This window comes from Mesoplodon densirostris, chromosome 18 (assembly GCF_025265405.1).
Source record: "Mesoplodon densirostris isolate mMesDen1 chromosome 18, mMesDen1 primary haplotype, whole genome shotgun sequence".
Taxonomy (NCBI): Eukaryota; Metazoa; Chordata; class Mammalia; order Artiodactyla; family Ziphiidae; genus Mesoplodon; species Mesoplodon densirostris.
The window spans coordinates 65054406-65075912 of NC_082678.1; the positions used below are offsets into that span (position 1 = coordinate 65054406).

At 40.8% G+C, this 21507-nt stretch overlaps 1 protein-coding gene across 1 annotated transcript in view; it reads left to right on the forward strand.

Moving 5' to 3' along the window:
- CA10 (carbonic anhydrase 10) overlaps positions 1–21507 on the forward strand; it is a 524382-nt gene that overhangs the window by 493939 nt on the left and 8936 nt on the right. The window contains exons 5-6 of the mRNA XM_060081980.1: positions 6679–6774; positions 11236–11308. Coding sequence (XP_059937963.1) covers positions 6679–6774; positions 11236–11308 — 169 coding nt within the window. The remainder of the gene's footprint in view (positions 1–6678; positions 6775–11235; positions 11309–21507) is intronic.

The following is a 21507-nucleotide window of genomic DNA, read 5'->3' on the forward strand; positions in this document are numbered from 1 at the left end:
ATCTGATAAACCAGTACTTCTCAACTACTAATAATGTACATTCATTCAAATCACGGGAAAGTGTTAAAATGCAGATTGTGATTCAGGAGGTCTAGAGTAGGGCTCAAGATTCTGCATTTTTCTAACAAGTTCCCAGATCCTGAGGCTGTTGCTGGTCCCTGCACTGCACATTGAGTAGGAAAGTACTATGTCATCTTTTTAACGTATAATTCATGTGTGGGCATGTGGGGGTATGCTGTATTCAAAATAGCTTTATTTTAAGATTATGTTAACTCTATAAAATCACCATTTTTGCAAATCAAAAAGTCAATTTCATATGGTTCATCCTGATCTCAGAATCTTAGCCAACTTACCTTGGAACATAAAGGAGGCAAGACTTCAGATCAAAATTCCAAATGTACTCACTTGAGCTTAGAGCAGAGCACAGCCTCACCCCTATACTTGCCACAACCCTGGCCCCTATGGAATCCTACCCTATGGGGCATCCAAGAGACATCTTCCTACCTTTTTCAGTCTTATAAGTTGGAGAGAAGAATCACTTCACTTGATTGCTTTCCACTTCTCTGTTCTCCAAGCCTAGTTCTCAGAATATACTGAAATTTCAAGGCATGCCTTGAAGATCTGGCACATCTCCAGGTGGTTTTCTAGGTCACCTGGTGGGAAGATCTTAGCAGATGGCAGGATGTGTTTTAATTCTCATTAAGAAGCTTACTCAACACTGAAAGGAGGTGTGGCAGGTCTCCCTATAGCTCCTGGTTCTCCACCTACAGGAAGTCCTGGCTGTGTGGGTGGGAGGTAGGGAGGGAGGAGATTGATGAGCACAGGCCTGTAAGCCTGCCTGGCCTGAGTCCTGCATAGGCAGAGCAGATTCACTAGCCCCTGCCTGCCGTTGCCTTTTTTGATGGCAGAGTAACTGCTGTATAACCATCTGCCACCATTGGCAAAACTCACAAGAAGTGAAGTAGCACTAAACAAATAGGATATTTCAAGAGCAGCAATAACATGTGTTCCCTCCATGAGAAGCTCTACTGATTCAAGATGTTCAGGATATTATCAGATTCAAGGGACCATCCATCTGAGTGGACAGTGATGGGATACTGATGCTCAATGATTATGTCGTACTGGTTCTCCACTCCAGCTGCCCTCTAGCTGAAGAGTTTTTAACAGACATCAGTGTCTTGTTCCCACCCTAAATTAATCAAATCAGAATTTGGGGGGCAGGCATAGGTGGATTTTAAAAGCACCCAGGTGAACTGGATGCACAGTGAAGGTTGCAATTCACTCTGTTAGAGATGTTTTATTCAAAGATTAAGGAAACGTACCCTTTTTTGATCATTGACTTTCTCAGCTTCTAAAACTACACCTCCTTTTTAAATTCAACATAGGATGTTGGGAATAATGAATACTCTTTATACTTTCAGAGTCATAAATCACTTTTACATACACCATCTTTTTAGATTCTCAAATCAGCTTGTGGAAAATGCTAATACCATTATAGAAAGACAGTGCTAGGCTTGCTGTGACATTGTTTCCAAGAGACAAAAAAAAAAAAAAAATGGAAACAACCTAAAAACTAGTGAGAGGATGATTAAATATGTTATGGGGCATTTATGTGATGGAGAATTCTACAGCTATTAGAAAGATTTAGGTAGATCCATACACATTGACTTAGAAAGATAGATACAGACTACTTTTAATTTTTTTTTAATTTAAAAATCAAGTTCACAGTTACTTATAAGTGATTCCATTTCCATTGTTTTTCCACTTTTCATTTTTTATTTTTATTGAGATATCTTTGACATATGAAAATTGTATACATTTAAGGTGCACAACTTGATATTTTGATGTACATATACATTGTGAAAAGATCACCACAATCAAACTAAATAACATATCCATCACCCCTTCATAGATACGTGCGTGCGTGTGTGTTGTGTGTGTGATAAGATTCAAGTTAGTGCCACATCTTCTTTATCCATTCATCTGTCAATGGACACATAGGTTGTTTCCATGTCCTGGTTATTGTAAATAGAGCTGCAATGAACATTGTGGTACATGACTCTTCTTGAATTATGGTTTTCTTAGGGTATATGACCAATAGTGGGATTGCTAGGTCATAAAGAAGATTTGGCACATATATACAATGGGATATTACTTAGCCATAAAAAGAAACTAAATTGAGTTATTTATAGTGAGGTGGATAGACTTAGAGTCTGTCATACAGAGTGAAGTAAGTCAGAAAGAGAAAAACAAATACCGTATGCTAACACACACACACACACACACACACACACACACACACACATATATATGGAATCTAAAAAAAAAAAAAAAGAAAAGAAAAGAAAGTGGTTATGAAGAACCTAGGGGCAGGACAGGAATAAAGATGCAGATGTAGAGAATGGACTTGAGGACACGGGGAGGGGGAAGGGTAAGCTGGGACGAAGTGAGAGAATGGCATGGACTTATATATACTACCAAATGTAAAATAGATAGCTAGTGGGAAGCAGCCGCATAGCACAGGGAGATGAGTTCTGTGCTTTGTGACCATCTAGAAGGGTAGGAGGGGGAGGGTGGGAGGGAGATGCGGGAGGGAGGAGATGTGGGGACGTATGTGTATGTATAACTGATTCACTTTGTTGTAGAGCAGAAACTAGCACATCATTGTAAAGCAATTATACTCCAATAAAGATGTTAAAAAATTAAAAGGATTTAATTTAAGATCTATACTTTTAACAAATTTCAAGGGTGTGATACAATATTGTTAACTATCACCACCATGCTGTATATTAGAGCTCCAGAACTCATTCACCTTCATAAGTGAAACTTTGTACCCTTTGATGAACATCTCATTTCCCTTTCTGCTCAACCCCTGACAACCACCATTCTATTCTCTCCTTCTATGAGTTGACTATTTTAGATTCTACATATAAGTGAGTTCATACAGTATTTGACTTTCTGTGTCTGGCATATTTCACTTAGCATAAGGTCCTTCTGGCTCATCTGGTTCATCTATGTTGTCACAAATGACAGGATTTCAGTTATTTTTTTATCACTGAATAATATTCCAGTGTGTTGGGAGGGGTATGTATCACATTTTCCTTATCCATTCATCCCTCAGTGGACGCTCAGGTTGTTTCTATATATTAGCTACTGTGAACAATGCTACAGCGAACATGAGAGTGCAGATATCTCTTTAAGAGCCAGATTTCATTTCTTTTGGACATTTACACAGATGGGGTTGCTGGATCTTATGATAGTTCTATTTTTCATTTTTTGAGGAACTCCACTTTTCATTTTTTGAGGAACCTCCATCCAGTTTTCCATAGTGGCTGCACCAATTTACATTCCCACTAACAGTGCACAAGTGTTCCCTTTTGTCCACATCTTCACCAACACTTGTTATTGCTTGTCTTTTTTGTAATAGCCATTCTAACAAGTGTGAGGTTATATCTCATTGTGGTTTTGATTTGCATTTCCCCAATTATTGGTGATGTTGTGCACTATTTCATGTACCTATTGGTCATTTGTATGTTTTCTTTTAAGAAATGTCAATTCAAATTAGCCCATTTTTTATCAGGTTATTATTATTATTATTATTTTTGCTATTGAGTTGTTGTGAGTTACTTGCATATTTGGAATATTAACCCTTATCAGATACATTGTTTGTGAATATTTTCTCCCATTCTGTAGGTTACCATTTTGCTCTTTTGATTGTTTCCTTTGCTGTGCAGAAGCTTTCTAGTTTGGTACAATCCCACTTGTCTGTTTTTGCTTTTCTTGCCTGTGTTTTTTGCTGTCATAAAAAAAAAAAAAATACTGTCAAGACCAATGTCAAGAAGTATTTTCCTATGTTTTCCTCTAGTAGTTTTATAGTTTCAGGTCTAACATATAAGTCCTTAATCCATTTTTAGTTGACTTCTGTATGTGGTATGAGATAAGGGTCCAATTTCATTCTTTTTCATGGGATATCCAATTTTCCCAACATCATTTATTGAAGAGTCTGTCCTTTCCCCATTATGTGTTCTTGGAAACCTTGTCAAAAATCAGTTGACCATAAGTGTGTGAATTTATTTCAAGGCCTTCTGTTCTGTTCCACTGGTTTATGCATATGTATCTATGCTGTTTTAATTACTATAGCTTTGAAATACATTTTGGAACCAAGAAATGTAATTCCTCTAGCTTCGTTCTAACTTCGTTCTTCTTGCTCAAGATTGCTTTGACTACTCAGGTTCTTTTGTGGTTCCATATGAATTTTAGGGGTTTTTTCCTATTTATGTAAAGGATGCCTTTGGAATTTTGATAGGGATTGGATTGAATCTGTAGATCACTATAGTAGCATGAATGTTTTAACAATATTAATTCTTCCAGCCCACAAACATAAGCCTGTCTTTCCATTTATTTTCTTTAATTTGCTTCATCAGTGTTTTATAGTTTTCAGGGTGCAAGTTGTTCACTTCTTTGGTTGAGCTTATTCCTAAGTATCTTATTTTTGTTGTTGCTACTGTAAATGAGGTTTTTTTTAACTTCCTTTTTGGATAGTCCATTGTTAGTGTACAGAAATGCCACTAATTTTTGTATACTGAATTTGTATCTGGCAATTTTACTGAATTCATTTATCAGTGCCAAGAGTTTTTTTGTGTGGTTAAGTCTTTATTGTGTTCTACATATATGATCATTTCATCTGCAAAAAGAGGCAGTTTTAATTTCTTCCTTTCTGATTTGGATGTCTTTTATTTCTTCTTGTCTAATTGCTTTGCCTAGACTTTGTTGAATAGAAGTGGCAAGAGTGGGCATCCTTGCCTTGTACTGGATCTTAGAGGAGAAATTTTCAGTATTTCTCCATTAATTATGATGTTAGCTGTGGGCTTTTCATATATGGTCTTTATTGTATTGAGGTAAGTTCCTTCTGTTTTTTTGAGATTTTTTATCATGAATGGATGGTGAATTTTGTCAAATGCTTTTTCTGAATCTATTGAGATGGTCATGTGGTTTTTATCTTTTATTACGTTAATGTGGTATATCACACTGATTGATTTGTATGTGCTGAACAATCCTTGCATACCAGGAATAAATCCTACTTGGTCATGGTGTATAATCCTTTTAATGTGTTGTTGAGTTTAGTTTGTTATTATTTTATTAAAGATTTTTGCATCTATGTACATAAGGGATATTGGCCTTTAGTTCTCTGTTCTTGCAGTGTCTTTGTCTGGCTTTAGTATCAGGGTGATGCTGGCCTCATAAAATGTGTTCAGAAGTGTTCTCTTTTCTTCTATTTTTTGGAAGAGTTTAAGAAGGATTGGTATGAATTCCTCCTTGAATGTTTGGTGGAATTCATCCATAAAGTCATCTGGTCCAGGGATTTTCTTTGTTGAGAGATTTTTGATTACTACTTCAATCACCTTATTTGTACTCGTCTGTTCATGTGTGTATTTCTTCTTGATTCAGTCTTGGTAGGTTGTATGTTTCTAGGAATTTATCCATCTAATGTTTTTTAAGCTCTACACGTATGTGTGTGTGTGATTAATAAGCACAAAAAAATCTGGAATAAATACTAAACTCTTAATAATCATAATGCTTGGACTGGGATTAGAAAGAGGTGGGGAAGGGTGATTTTTGTATTTTTTTAATTTCTTTTAGTTTGTTACAAAATTATACTTCCATACTGTTTTAAAAAAGCTATTTTATTTATTTATTTTTTAAATATCTTTATTGGAGTATAATTGCTTTACAATGGTGTGTTAGTTTCTGCTTTATAACAAAGTGAATCAGTTATACATATACATATGTTCCAATATTTCTTCCCTCTTGTGTCTCCCTCCCACCCACCCTCCCTATCCCACCCCTCTAGGTGGTCACAAACCACCGAACTTATCTCCCTGTGCTATGTGGCTGCTTCCCACTAGCTATCTATATTATGTTTGGTAGTGTATATATGGACTTGAGGATATGGGGAGGGGGAAGGGTAAGCTGTGACAAAGTTAGAGAGTGGCATGGACATAAAAAGCTATTTTAAAGCCACAGCCTGAAATGAATGCACAAGGGCTCAACAGGCAGATTGCTGATCTTCATTCAATGAAGAGCAAGTTAATTCCTACACAGTCAGGTGACCTGGGCAGGCTGGTGCATCAGGAGCCTAAGCTATCAGCTCTCTCTCCATCAGAAGCACTGCATCTTGCAGGCTGGCCAGTCTCCTCTCAGTGCCACTGAGCTGACTCAGGACCTGGTAATTCCCTGCTTGTCCATGGCCATGAGGAAGATTTACTTGCTGCCAATGGCAGCTGTTGGTGTAGCCTGGAAACATGTCCACCCCTGTAGGGCAGTTCTGCTCCTAATAAGGGAAATTCACTTTACACACACTTTAGGGGAAATGTCCTGGGATGAAGCCAGAGCCAGATGGGCACCAAGCTTATTAAATGCATGATTGTTACCAGAAAACATTTGCAAATATGTATGGGTATTTTTGTATGTGTGTGCGTGTGTGTGTGCATGTATTTTATACATGCACACACACACACACACAGATCATATCCCTGAAATCTCTTCAATTATAGGATTACCTTTCCAAGTGTTCTACAATGTACTTTACAATTTACCCCTATGTAGGGTGGATATGCTGTACCTCACATCTTTTAATGCTAGATTGTTGTTCTTATTATTGTTTTTCCCTCCTGCCAGGTGCAGCTCATCCACTATAACCACGAGTTATATACCAATGTCACAGAAGCTGCAAAGAGCCCAAATGGATTGGTGGTAGTTTCTATATTTATAAAAGTAAGTGTATTGCATTCCTTCATTCTTCTCTTCTTGCCATTCCCACCCCAATCAGAATATCAGTTTACGGTCCTGTTGGATCTTAGAAATAGCAACAGAGGTACTATCTATGCCAAAGAAAAGCTGCAGGGGGTGACTTTTGGTTCCATGAGATTCATGAAAAATAAAGCCCCTTTCAGTGAGATGCAAAAACAATGAGTGACATTTCAGAGCACTGGGGCCTGAGGATTCAGGTAGCTTTTGTCTTAGAGAGAAAAAAGGTGCTGGATCCAGGTGCAGGTTTTAGGTCCCACTCATGCAGAGGAATCAGAATGAAGCAATAGAAGTGGAGATGGTTTCTCACTGACACCCCACAGGATTAAAGACCTGTCCATCAGATAACCCTTGGAAAAAGAGGTGAAAGGAAAATGTGAGATATCTCTTCCCTCCAGGCACTGCACTAAACAGCTCCCTCCAGCTTCCCACAATTGCTCTGAGTATCATCTTTCCCTTCCATTGTCCCTCTCTTTTGTAAGCATCCTTGTGAATAATTAAGCAAAGGTCACCAATGCTGACTTTATGACATCCTAGGGAGGCTCCACATCGTCTTACAGTCATCATCAACAACAAACTTCCAACCAAGCAAATTCTAATTTGTTAAAAAAATAATACTGACAGGTGTTGAGTGAAACAAGTTTGCAAATTAAAAATAAATAAATAAAAGAAAAAAGAAAACAAAAGAAACTGTCTTTCCAAAAGGGAAAAAAATCAAAAGCACAGGGTGGCAGTTCTAAAAGTTGGCAGTCAGTGTGCTAGCCCCTTGGGAAGTTCTAGCCAGACCATTAGAGGAAATGCTCCAATCAGAACTTGGAATCTGATGACTCAATAGAAATTCAGCATTTGGCACTAGTGAGTTTTAACAGAGCTTTCGTGGTGGCATCATCATCACTCAGAAGAATGGGCACAGGGGCAACTCCAGCATCACTCAGAAGAATGAGTGCAGGGACAACCCCAGTCACTACTCCCCCTCCCTCCCTGAGAGCATCACCCTTTTCAATAAGCACTTTGCCCTGCCTGGTCACACCACCTCCTAACTTACTCTCCCTCACCTGGGTCAGGTCAGGCCTTTTTGTGGCCCCAGTAGAGCTGAACATTGGACAGAGGCATTAGTGACATATTGCTGCCACTGGCCACCAACCTCACCTCATCTAGCTTGTCATTGGCAAAGATAGGAAGGGGCTTTTGATAGAGGAAGTAAATTTTTAAGCTGTCATGCCTTTTAATACCTGATGTGACTTCCCAAAGGAAACTGGTCCTGGTACAGACTTATCCTGCCAGTCCCTGCTCTATACCTCTTGGCATCATCACAGACCCTGTTATAATAAACAATGGGTTCCTGGATGCCGGACACTGAGATATATACTTTACATATATTTTATCATTTAACCCTAATAATAAACCTGTGGAGTGGGCATCATGTCCCTATCTTGCAGATGAGGAAAATGGTTCAGAGAATCTTTGACATTCCATCCTAATTCATATAGTTCATAACAGACCATAAAGGAATAGAACCCAAGTCTTCCTTGACTTTAAGGCAAGTCAATAACCTTACTAATGACCTTATTCACAGAACTGGGAGGGGGAAAAGAGAAAACAGCATTTAAAAACTTTTCCCGCACATCCCCATGCTGCCCACAAACATGGGGCAAATACCTATATCCCTCAACGAGCCCCAATTATGATACTGATAACCAACTGATGCATTCAACCTGGGTCAGGCTTACTGTTATGAAGCCTAAAGATATTTCACAAAATTGCATCATGTGTTTCCAGGGGCTCTCATCCCCTGTGGCTTTCCCACTGCTAGGTCTTCCACGAGTAACTCTCACGGCCATGATGGGCTGCCCAACAGCTCCTGACTTTTGGTGAGTGCCTCAGCCTCTGCCACTGGCATTACCTCACTTTGCTCAAAGCTCCTAAGTCAGAGTATGTCATCCTGGAAGTGCAGGCACATTACAGCTGACACTGTGATGATTCACCAGGGAGTCAGCCTCCTAACTGCAAACTACTGGTGTGTTTCACAAGCTCTGCAGAAACACTTTTTCCACCGAGATTACTGATGCAGGTCCTGCTACTTCCTTGCTGGTTGTTGAGTGGAACTTATGCCCCAGACCCTGAGGTCAGTGAAAGGATGGTGACTAGCTCCTGCATCTTCTCAGGCCAGTTTGGCTCTTAGGGATGCTTCTGTTCTTTCCCTGATCAAACCTGAAGCTTTCTGGCTAGATCTCAAAATAAGCCACAGCACTTCTTTGTCCAACATAATCAACTCCCAGATGCTCCACAGTGAGTTATCCGAGCTGTGACTTGTCATTTACTCATCCCCAAACACTGACTGAGCATGGGACACAGGCCAGCCTTGTTCTGGACACTGGTACCTAGAAATGACATGAACAAAACCTCTGGTACCCCTCCCCTCCTGCTGATCTTTCTGCCTCCCCTCCCCAGTTCCTGCCTCAAGGTAGGCAGGAACAGAAAATGAGAGACCCCTATCTAGGTCAGCTGAGTCCTCAAGATGTCACCCTGGCCCAAAAGCTGAGCCATAAAAGCACTGGAATTGTTTGTTAAAACAAGAAATTTGTTTAACTGTGGGTTTTACCTCTGTCCCCTCCTAAACCCCCACCCTTCCTATGACCACAGAGACCTGAGATTTCACTATAATTGCTGCTCAATCACACACCATTAACTTCCCACTTAAGCTCACTTATACCAAGTACATATTTTATCCCCTCACCCACACAGCCAACATGCTAGAGCCCACAAGTCATCTGTGTGCACTTTGGAAATTTTTCAATTATTTTTAATCAGCACAAAAATGTCTAATCCCAATGTTAGCTCTGCCCAGACTCACCAGGTACCAGAAAACCAAGGCACCTGATTAAGGGACATGGCAGATTCCTCACCTGCCACGACAATCTATTTTTGGCTCTCCTTTCATGGGCTGCATCAACACAAACAGGCAGCTTCAGGCTATCTTTTAAATAGCTGAAGAGCATGTCAAAGTAGAAATTGGATTCAGCACTAAAGCTTCCAGGGATCAGCAGTGTTTAATTTGGGACTTTTCTCCATTTGGGGTGGGATTTTACCTCCGTTGAACATTGTCACTCACCAAGCTCCCCTTGGTGTATGTCTCACCACAACAACACACCCAGGAAACTGCGTGGGAAAGGAAAGGCAGATGGAGGGAAAATAAACAATCTGTGCTTTCAGCAAACTAAAAATTACCTGTTGCTTATCTAATAATAATAATCATCTGCTTCAATTTTTCCAACCCTCAGAATAAATCAGATTTAAAATGTTGATGTGTCACAACATCCAATTAACAGCTGAGGTGTAAATTAAAGAGCACAGCTGAGCAAGGTAGGAGAAAAATCACTAGGATGAACAATCGTCCCTAGAAAAAGCCTGAGTAAAAAGGGAGTTGTTAAGAAAACAGTATACACAGTGTTGTGGGGGCCCATCACGGTCTCCAAATTGTGGTTCCCTGGCTTAAGCCCCTGGAAACTTGGCTTGTTCTCCAAACAAGGAATTTGGAGACCTAACGGCATGGGCATAAAATGGGAACTGATCCCTGAACATCTAGTAAAATGTGTCACCCATAATAGGAATTTGGTAAATATTTTTTGGATGGATGAAAAGACAGATTGATGGATGATTGATTGATTGACTGAATGACATGGCTTATGATATATTTGATTCATGTAATACCGAGCAGTGGTATAAGATTCTATATTATATCCTAGAGATCTTTTTCATCTTCTGATATCACCACTCTGGGTACTCTTTCTCTCACTCTCTACTTGGAAAACTATCCCCTTCCTACTCCTTACTTAAAACTCTCTGATATTTCCCCATCCCTACAGAATAAAGTTTAAATGCCCCAACATAACACTCAAAGCCTGACATGACCTAGCACCTGCCTACCTCTCTATCCTTACCTCGCATCCTTCCCCCATACTCTCACCTTCACCTACACTGAAATACTTCCCTGGGCATGACTAGTTCTCCCAAGTCCATGTGTGCACAATCCTCTGTATGTTGTTTTTCTTCACCTTTCCTCCTTTTCCACACTATACCACCAAAGCACTTTGCTAACTTCCCCTGATCCTTCAAGACTTAACTCAGGCCTTAGTGTCTAAGATTCCCCAGGTGGATGGTCTTCTTCTAATATCATCATACCTGTAACTCTATCATAGCACTCTTCACACTAAATTATAACCATTAGGTTACTTACCTGTCTTCTTTCTCTAGACTGTGGATTCTGGAAAGTAGATTCCATATATTTGATCTCTGAATTTCCAGCCATCATAGTGTTTATAGCATGGTAGGGACTCAATAAATATGAGTGAATAAGTAAATGTATGGAGGCGATGTTTATCTTGAAATAGTACTGCTCAGTTATTAATATTTTCTTTTCTCCCCTAGGTTTCTGATTCATCAAACCCATTTCTTAATCGAATGCTCAACAGAGACACTATCACAAGGATAACATATAAAAGTAAGTTTGGTTCAATTTTGTATAGCAACTATTCTATAAAGGTTAGTCCTCTCTGAAGGCAGAAAGGTATAACTGATGATCTCCAAGGACCTCTTTCAGCTTCATGATCCTATAATTCTGTAGAAAGTCACTCTGGAGAGTGAAGGTTGGCTAAGAAGCAGCTCATTTCAAACAGAAGCCCCCAGAGTGCCTTTGTCATCCACGCCTGTCTAAGGCAATAATGATTATTATGATGATGGTCATCATTATCCCATGGATTGGTAAAGAGCTGGGGGACTCTGCTAGCTGACAGACTCTACCATGCCAGCTGGCCACATTTGGGGCTTTGCCAATTATGTGATTGAAAAAGCATTCACCAGGTGGTTTGGATCCAACTTCAAAACATCCAGAAGCCCTCAGTGAGACCACATCTCCCTCTCTGTGTCGTTGGGTCTCCCTTTCAGGTGGAGGCAGGGTGGCATTTTTCTTCATTTACATGTGTGATACGATGATCTAGAGAACTCTGTCCAGTTTCCTTGGGTTTCTAGAGTGTTTTATCCCCAGAATCCTTAAGCAAAAAAGAAGGAAGAGTGCAAAGTTGAAGGGAGTAGAGGGGAAAGGATGCTACTGTCTTCCACAGCAATCCCAGAGTTTGCAAGATTTGGGGATAGTTATGGGAAATAGCACACACCAAGGGAATGAAAGAAAACAGTACAGGAAAAAAAAATAACTAATTAGGAGTGACCAGAAAAGTGGAATTCATGTGCCAATTTTGTCCTTAATCAAGGAACTTCTTCACTTTGGCTCTGTTTCCTCATTTGTTAAGTGAAGAAGTTGAACTTCAGATTTCTAAGGTCTTTCTAAATCTAGGATTCTGAAACTGATTTTTGCAAATGTAGAAAGCAACACACAAACATTCTAACACCCCACATCCCCTTTGAATATCCTCACTTGGTGGAGGCCACTGGTGCTTCTACCTCCAATGGTGACATGGAAAGACAGAGTGAATGCTTACAGATCTCACCTCAGACTGCTGGAAGGAGAATATGGAGAAACCTTCTCTTGTTCAATTATTCATCAATTCAGCAAGCATTTCCTGCACACCTTCCTCATGACAGCCACCAAGTGAAGCTCCTGGAATAAAAAGATGAGCCGGACACCAGCCCTCCCCACAGGCACTCACTCCCATATGAAGTCACTTCCATATGAAGAGGTTGAGGTTGGGAAGGCTGGCGGTGATGAATAAACATGGAGAATCACCTAGAAGAATTAAGTTATCTCCAAAATCATACCACCGTTCCTCATCAGTACCCCTATGGAGTCCTCTCTAAGTTCAAACTTAGATTGATCAGCAAAGGGAGACATTTCTGTCTTGTGTGCAGATAGTTTTTATAACTGCCCATAAAGGATTATTAGGGTTTTTTTTAACTTTTTTGATTAAAAGAGCCTAAAAATTAAATAAAATGTTTTCACATAATCTTGAATTTGCAGTTTAGAAACCACGAAAAGCCATGAAATCACACATTAAGCCTCAATACACAATCTAAGAGATTGCCAGCTACAGAGTCAATCATTAGTGGGACTTCCCTCCCTGCCCCACCCCCTAGCTCTGGTCTGATTAATATTAAGTGATGTGGTTGCTGCCAAAGATGAAAGCATTTGTATGGGTTTGTGCTATGGGAAGATGGCCTTTCTTATGAACGGGTATCAATTCTGAAGCAAATAGGGGCTAAAGAGCCAGGGTGACAGATCTTGTTGGAAACAATGATGAATAGCAGTTCTGTGGCTGAGGGGAACTTCTACTTCAAGTGAGCTGTTCCTGCTGACTCATCCCCATTGGGTCTGTAGGAACTGAGAAGGACAGACTTTGGCAATAGCTGAAGAGGATAGCAAAGTTAAGACCAAAGACCTCCATTCATTTGTTCACTAAATATTTGTTACAAGTATTTATTAAGTGGTCCTGAGTACCAGGGAATAGAGAGATCAATAGAACATGTTTCCCGTCCATGAGTCCCTCACTCTCTAGTCAGAGAGACAGACATATCATAGTGTTTCATAAAGATTTGTATAACAGGGGATTTTCCAGGTGGTCCAGTGGTTAAGAATTTGCTTTCCAAAGCAGGGGACGTGGGTTCAATGCCTGGTTGAACTAAGACCCCACATGCCGTGGGGCAACTAAGCCCACGCACCATGACTACTGAGCCCGTGCACTCTAGGGCCCGTGTGCCACAACTAGAGAGCCCACATGCCACAACTCCTGAGCCTGTGAGCTCTGGGGCCCGTGCACCACAGCTAGAGAGCCCGCACACTGCAACTACTGAACACACCATTCTAGAGCCTGTGTGCCACAACTAGAGAGCAGAGCCCGCATGCCACAACTAAAGAACCTGTGCACCACAACTACTGAGCCCATCCACTCTCCAGAGAGAAGCCCGCACGCCACAAGGAAGAGCCAAAGTGCAACAATGAAAGATCCCGCATGCCGCAACTAAGACCTGATGCAGCCAAATAAATAAATACGTGTTAATTTTTTTTTAATTTGTGTAACTATTACAATGTATTAAAAATAGGAACAGAACTCTTTGGGATCATAGAAAATCTGCCTAAAATTCATGGCAAGGTTATACATAGCGATTGCTATTCAAATAAACACTGAATAGATAAGTAAACATTTGGTAAGAAAATAAAGCAAGAAAAGAGGGAGGGAGGGAGGGAAGGAGATTCCAAGCAGCATATACAAAAGCAAGGAGAGCATTTAAAGGACTCAATAGTTCAAAGGAAGGAACTTTGCCTTCATCAGCTCTTCCTCTTGTGCCCACAGCACATCCAATAAACATTAATGATGGCCTGAATAAATGGAGAAACGAATGGCCCCCTACAGTAGCATTGACAGGGGCAGAGGGAATTGCAGGAAAGATGGTCTTGAGTCAGATCTTGAAGGGTCTTGAGAACAGGCTAAGGAGTTTATGCAGAAGCATATTTGAAGAAATGCCCTCACTGCCCTAGATGTAGGCTCATAGAAATGGGACTAAGAGAGAGCAGGAGCACCCCCTTCTCTTGTCCCTTCAGCTATCTGTCAGGGCCAAAGGGAACTAAAGCAAGATAGAGACCCAGTATGGGGAAAGGTAACCGCTCTACATCCTTAATCACAGGTATTTTGTGCTTTTACACTGTTGGGGAATAATGGAGGTATTCCCAGGAGCACTTATCACATACCTGAAGGAAGTAACACTGCAAGGATAATTATTGGCCCGACCTGTGGGAATGGCCTAGACACTGTGATGCCCAGGACACTGTGGCTGAAAGGGATTGATTTTCTCAGAAAGAAAGCACTAGCACTCTTCCCTCCAGCTGAACGCCCCAAGGCAGCCAGCTCTTGGAAGGTGGGCCAGCAGGCGGCAAGAAGGGGAGTTTCTGACACAGGAGTCATGCACGAGGACACAGCCAGTGGGTAAGAAACACAAGCCTGGAAGTCCCCCCTCCCCACCGAGGCTCTACAGGAAGCAGCAGGTTATTCATTGGCCCATGAATTCTGGTAGAGACAAAGACAAAAACACCTGCTCAGGGGCAACTATCAGAGTACCCTGCTTTCATACTTTTAAGCAAGCAAGAAAGAAATGGGTCCCCACAGCTGCCGCCCAAACACACTACCCAGGGACAACTGACCTTGGCCCCCAACCAGCCGGTTCTTCTGCTGCTACCCAGAACTACACCCCAGCATAGCTTCAGTCTGCCACACTCACGCAGATGTGGTACCCACTCTGCAAAGTGCTCAGCATCAGGAACAAGGAAGAAATGTTAACCAAGCACTTTCTGCACTCTAGGCTCTGTGCTAGAGCTTCATGTGCAGCACCTTACCTGGTGCTCACAAAGTCCCATCCTCACAATAGGTACAATTGTTATCCCAGTTTATAGATGAGGAAAGCAAGGCTCTAAGAAGTGAAGCCATTTGTCAAGGACACACATCTAGTGAGTGACTCTATTAGTCAGCAACTTCTGCATAATAAACAAGCATTCAGGGATAGGCATTGATTTCTCACTACTGCATCTGTGGGTTGATTGGAGTGGCTCTATAGGTCTGCAGGTCAGTTAGGGTAACTTGGCTCCACAAAGCTCTTATTTTTCTGGGATCATGTACTTCTTATGCTGGGGGTCAGAAATGTGTGAGGTTTCTTAAGACCTAGGCTTGAAACTCACACACTGTCACTTCTATCCATTTTCCACTGGTCAAAGCAAGTCACATGGCCAAGCCCAACATCAAAATACTCCCATGGATTTGGTGCTGGGGAGGGAGTGAACATTTCCTGAACAATAATTTACTCATCCATAGTGGGAGACCAAGCATTCCATGATAGGTCCTCCCGGGGACTTTTCTATGCTCTTACTTTCCTACTGTCTTCCTCCCTAAGGAGCAAGGAAAGCTAAGCTCTGAGGTCTTAAAACCAGTTGTAATGCTGATACTTTCACATTACATGAAGCTTATTGGCATGTTCTTCTCTTAATTCCAACTTTAGTTCAGTTTGAAGAGCCATCTCTTTGCTTTTTGCACTTGTTTCCACTCTGGAAGGGACATAAATTATGCACAGAACTTGTGGGAACGTTAAAAGTTCAGGCTTATATCATCCTAAGCCCCCTGCAGCTCCTGTCTCTTCCTTGGCATGGGACTACCAGTGGAAACCACTGTCATTCAAAGGAACACAGTGGCACTGCCATTATTAAGCACACACAGAAACCAGAGAAGGCATAGAGATTGGTACTAGATGGGTCAGTCTTCCCCATCAGTCTTTCCCTTGGAGGCCATTTGTAATGAAAAGTCAATCTAAGACTCTGAGCAGAGGGTGACATGATCTCCTGACAAGAGGATCTCTCTGTTTGCTTGGATAGACTATAAGGGCATGAACAAAAGTTGGGAGATGATTGTAACAATGTTGATCATGATCAGGCAAACTTGGGGGAGGAGAGGAGAAATGATCGGGTATATTTTGAAGGAAGAGCCAAGAGATTTACTGACAGATTGGGTGTGTGATATGAGAGAGAAGAGTCAAATATAACTAAGGTTTTTATCCTGAGTAAATGGAAGGAAGACTTTTCAATCATCTGAGATGGGGAAGATTATGGATGAAGCATATTCATGGGTAGGAAGGGAATCAGAATTTCAAATATGTTAAACTCAAGATGGGCATCAAAGAAGAGGTGTAGAGTAGGCAGTTGGATACATGAGCCTGGATTTCAGGATACAGAACTACAGATATAAAAGTGGAAGTCATTGGGATCCAGATGGCATTTAAACCTGGGTGAGATCATGGGAGAGAATAAATAGAGAAGAGAGGCAGACATATACTCACTTTTGAAAGATCCCCATGACTTAAGATTGTAAATCATTTCTAAAGATATCTTTTAAATTCTACCCTGGAAGAGGCTCTGGTATGTCTGTCTCATCAACTGGCTCAGGAGGTACAAAGAGGCAGGGGTAAGCATGGAAGAATGGGGTGAAATCGCTACAAAATGGCAGCCAGTAAGCACACAATCCATTTGCTTGATTTGAACATACATTAGATGACTAGGGAGAAAAAAAGGAATTGTGCAAAACCATTCTATTGAGCCAGTTGAGAAAATCAATGCCAGGTAATCCATAAAAGAAGGAAAGAAGGAGAATCTTGTCAAAAGGACTGGGAATTTTGGAAGCCAACATTCTCGTAAAAGCCACTATACTTATGGGACACAACGTGTTCTAGTGAAGAGATATAGAACTAAGCAGACCTGGGCTCCTGGCTCTACAACTTCTTTGCTGTGTGAATTCTGGCAAGTTTCTTAACCTCTCTGAGGTAATTTCGTCATCAATAAAATGAGGATACTAATACTGACATTGAGAGGGTTGGGATGAGGATTAAACAAGGCAATGAGTCAGTTGCCTGGACATTGACTGGTATAAACCAGGTGCATAATAACATGTGTTTCTAAATTATCCTAATGTATGTTGTGGTCCAATCCAGCTTCCTGGAGACTGGGAGGCAGGTCACTATAAAACTAAATAAAAGTTATCGTCAAGGTGAATGCAATACAGGGCACACAAAAAACAGAGCTTGTTTACTCTAATGAAACTCAGCTCCTGCGTGGGACCCGTGCAGTGGATGGCAATAGCCCAGTGAGCTTCCACTCTCTTTGAAAGCTTGGATTTCATATGTCTGAGCAAATCTTATAAAACACTCTCACTAACCCAGACTGACGATGGAAAAGACCAGCCTGAATTAATTTCCGGCTGAATTTAGAAAGTCTTCTAAAGAAAATCCATTTTATTAAAGTTAAATTTGCCTTCAACAGATTAAGGGTCAAGACTGAAATCATGGCATTGAAAAATTGATTTTCTGGAGGAGATATTCGTAATTTACTTGAAGTATTTTAATTGTTTAGTGTAGTATATTGGAACAATGCCAATATCCCTCCATTTTCCTTGTGTTAATTAATAAGTAGGCACAGAGCCCCAATTACATAAAAGGTGACATTCTTATCATTTGATTATCCACTTGATTTCATGGGGCCAGCATTATTTTTTAAAGAATATTTATATTTTCAAGTGGAGCAAAGAACCTTCTTAAATGGGTAAGAGGGAGTTGTTATTAGAACAGTACATATAAATGAATGCTTTCTTCCAGGGTCCTAGGACAGTGGAGTATTTTAGTAGCTTCATTCTCTTTCAGTTTCATATACTCCATTCATTTCATAGACAGTAAATACAGTGGAGAACTTCAGTCCAATAAGAATCCAAAAGATTATAGATTCCAAATTTTAAAGGGTCTGGTTATTGTCTTAATACGTATTTCCAGCAAGGAAATAAAGGCACACAACTCAAAGTGTTTGGAGGAAAGCTTTCAAACATAGTGTTTTGAGCCCTTTAAAAATATTTTTTCAGAATTGCCTGTTTATAACTTTGCTTTAGCCCCCCCTACCCCAACCCTGACTAAAACATGAATGTGTAGGGAAGGATAGACCAACTTGTAACTGCCTTATACTTCTCAGTTCCTTGGGAAGTGTTCTGTGCACTCACTCCTCGGAGGAACACAGTGTTAAATGTGATGAAATATCACCAGGGAGATTAAGCATGTTACTCCCGGTGACTTTCTCTATGTTTAATTGAACTTTGTTTTCATTTCAAATGAATGGCTTTGGAAATATTTTCATAGAATGCAAAATGCAGCATTCCACTCCCCATGTTACAATCCAAGTAGTAACTATAGTCAGCAAGGAGAAGGAACATCTTACCTCCATTGAATCCAGTTCTCGGAGGCCCTCTTTTTCATTTTTCATTTGTATAAAATGAAAAATCATATTACTTTATTCTTTAGCAATTGCCTTTTTTCATTTCAGTTGAATTTGCCTCAGATTACAAGAGGAAATGTCATTCCATATGAGAAAATTGCCAAAGAGTCCCATATTAATCAGAAGTTAGTCCAGTATTGATTTCTGGAACTGCTGTGCCTTTTTCTCACTGGCATCATTCTCTTTGAATGGGAACTTCATAAGCAGGAAGCCAGGCAATGTTAAGTCTCATCAATGTCACATAAGTTAACACGATGCATTTACCAGAGACTGCCATCGAAGTTCAGACTAAGGGAAAGATTCCCCCGCTATGTGATACTAGGCATTTCATCACGGTGTGTTTCAAAGAAAGAAAGAGAGAGAGAGAAGGAGGGAGGTGGGGGAGAGGGAGGGAGGGAGGGAGGAGGGAAGGAAGGAAGAAAGAAAGGAGGGAAAGAAAGAGTCATCTTGGGAGTTGTGTCCAAAACTAAGAACTCAGTATAAGATAAGGCATAGATTCAGCAAGAGCATGTCATAAAATCAAAAGCACAGCTGTTAACTTCTCCAATCATTTGAAAGAATAAAATGGAGCTATTAACTGTGCATAAATATTCTCTACCTACTTGTTATCCAAGGGGTCTTCCTGTGATGTAGAGGTATATCCAACACATTGAAAAAAGTACAACACTGTCATACCAAAAATTTGACTTACAGAAGAAAAATTTATCTATGTAAGCTTGTTTATATTGAAGGATATTTGGGGGTCTATAGATTATTTTTTAACCTAAAGATGACTTTAGCAGTTATCCAGAATACTCTGGTGCCCACAAGTAAGAGGTTACATGACTTATCCATGAAGAAAGAGTAAATTACTGGTAAAGTCACAGTTGGAACTTAGACTTGAATTAAGACTCCTGCTTGAAGTCCAGGGCTTTGCCCTCTATATGATGATGATGATAGATAGAAGATAAATAGATGATAGATAGACAGATGATAGGAAACCTCTCTATAAAACTACCCTTGAAAATGTATTTCATGCCATCACTTCCTTTCAGTAAACATCCTTAAAACAAGCAGAGGCATGCATGATCAGCCTATTGGCCTCTGAGCTTCACCCCAAATTTTTATCTCTCTGTTTATAAACAACTCTGACCTCTAGATCTTTGCCATCCTTACTAATGAATAAAGCCTTGAGAATTTGGAGAGCAGAATCCATCTTTCAGGACATTAGTTCTTGGGCTCCTTTCTGTCTACCATGATCAGAGGATAACACTGACATGCACAAACTATTAGTTTTCTGCTGGCTGCTGCATGGACAAGGTAGTCTGTGGGTAATAATTACTTCCTGACCTGGTAAGCCATGGAAGACACCCCAGTGTTCCTTGACACTAGGGCTGAAAACTTTCTTGGGTTCCACTGCCTCTTTCCTGTCAAATACATCAAGCAAGTCTCTGTGGGGAGAAAAGAAGACATAAAAAGGTAATCAGCAGTTCTCAAATTCCAATCCCTAAAAGATAAAACAGTGATTTAATGGCAACCTTTGAGGCAGAATGGTGAGTCATGAGGACAAGTGTTATATGTTAAATGCACACATTACAGTTTCAGCAATGTAAACGCACAGGTGTGTTTGGTGCAGAAACAGTAACACCGCATGGAGACAGGCAACAGTCTCCGTCTCATTCTGAGATCTGGGGTATGACATATTTGGGAGTAGTGGTGAGCAGCATGTATTTAAGCTAATGGTTTAGACTGAAGCCTCAGAGATTTTCTCCCTTAATCTGACAGATGATGTTGCCTCTTCCTCCTTTATTTTCTGTCCAGAACCACCAGCAGGTGAAGCTGCTGGGCAGAAACCATTTCATTCATTCATGCAACCAATGTTTAATGAGCACCCACCATGTAATGGACCCCATGGTAGGGCTTAGGGAATCAGAGATAAAAGATGGAAGCCCTTCTCCCAAAGAATCTAAGAGTTTACTGGGGCATTCAAATAGGTAAGTTAATTATTGGCAAGCTAATTCAGTAAATATGGTGTAAAAGGAAGGCACTAACCCAGTGGGGGAGAGCCAGGAAGGCTCGGGGAGGCCAATCAATGGTTACCCCAGGGAAGCTGGGCAAGGACGTTAGTATTGGTGAGTACTTGCCATGTGCCAGGCAGGCCCTGTGCCAAGTACTTGAAAAGTGTGATCTCATTTGTTCCTCAAACAACTCTGTGAAGCAAGTACTCTGTCTTAGGCAGGTTGGCCTGCTATAATAAAGCAGCATAGACTGGGTAGCTTATAAACAACAGCATTTACTTCTTATAGGTATGGAAGGATGAAAATCTGAGATGACGGTGCCAGCATGACTGGGTTCTGGTGAAATCCCTCTTCTGTGTTGCAGAATTCTTGTTGGATTTTCACATAGCAGAAAGAGAGTGAGAGAGCCCTCTGGGGTTGTTTTTAAAAGGACGCTAATCCCATTCATGAGGGCTCCACCCTCATGACCTAATCACCTCCCAAATGCTCTGCCTCATAATATCATCACTTTGGGGATTAGGATTTCAATCTATGAATTTGAGGGAGACACAACCATTCAGTCCACTGTCCACCCCAACCATCTGCATACTGAGAAACTGAGGCTCAGATGGTTACCTGCATGCCCAAGGTTATGCAAATGGTGAACAGCAAAGCCAGCACTGAAACTCCAGTCTGAGACCAAAGTTCACATTCTTCACACAGGGGTTTTTCCAAGTTCTGTAGTGTGAGGAAATTAAAAGGGCAAAGATGAAGTATGCATATTAGCAGATTCATGGGAAGAACAAAGTGGTGAATGAGGACTGTGGGAGGGTAGAAGCTGCCATGTTCTGTGGTAACCATTGCACATCTCACAGGCGACATGGGTGAAGAGGAATCTCCTGGGAGGACCACAGCAGCAGAGCCTGG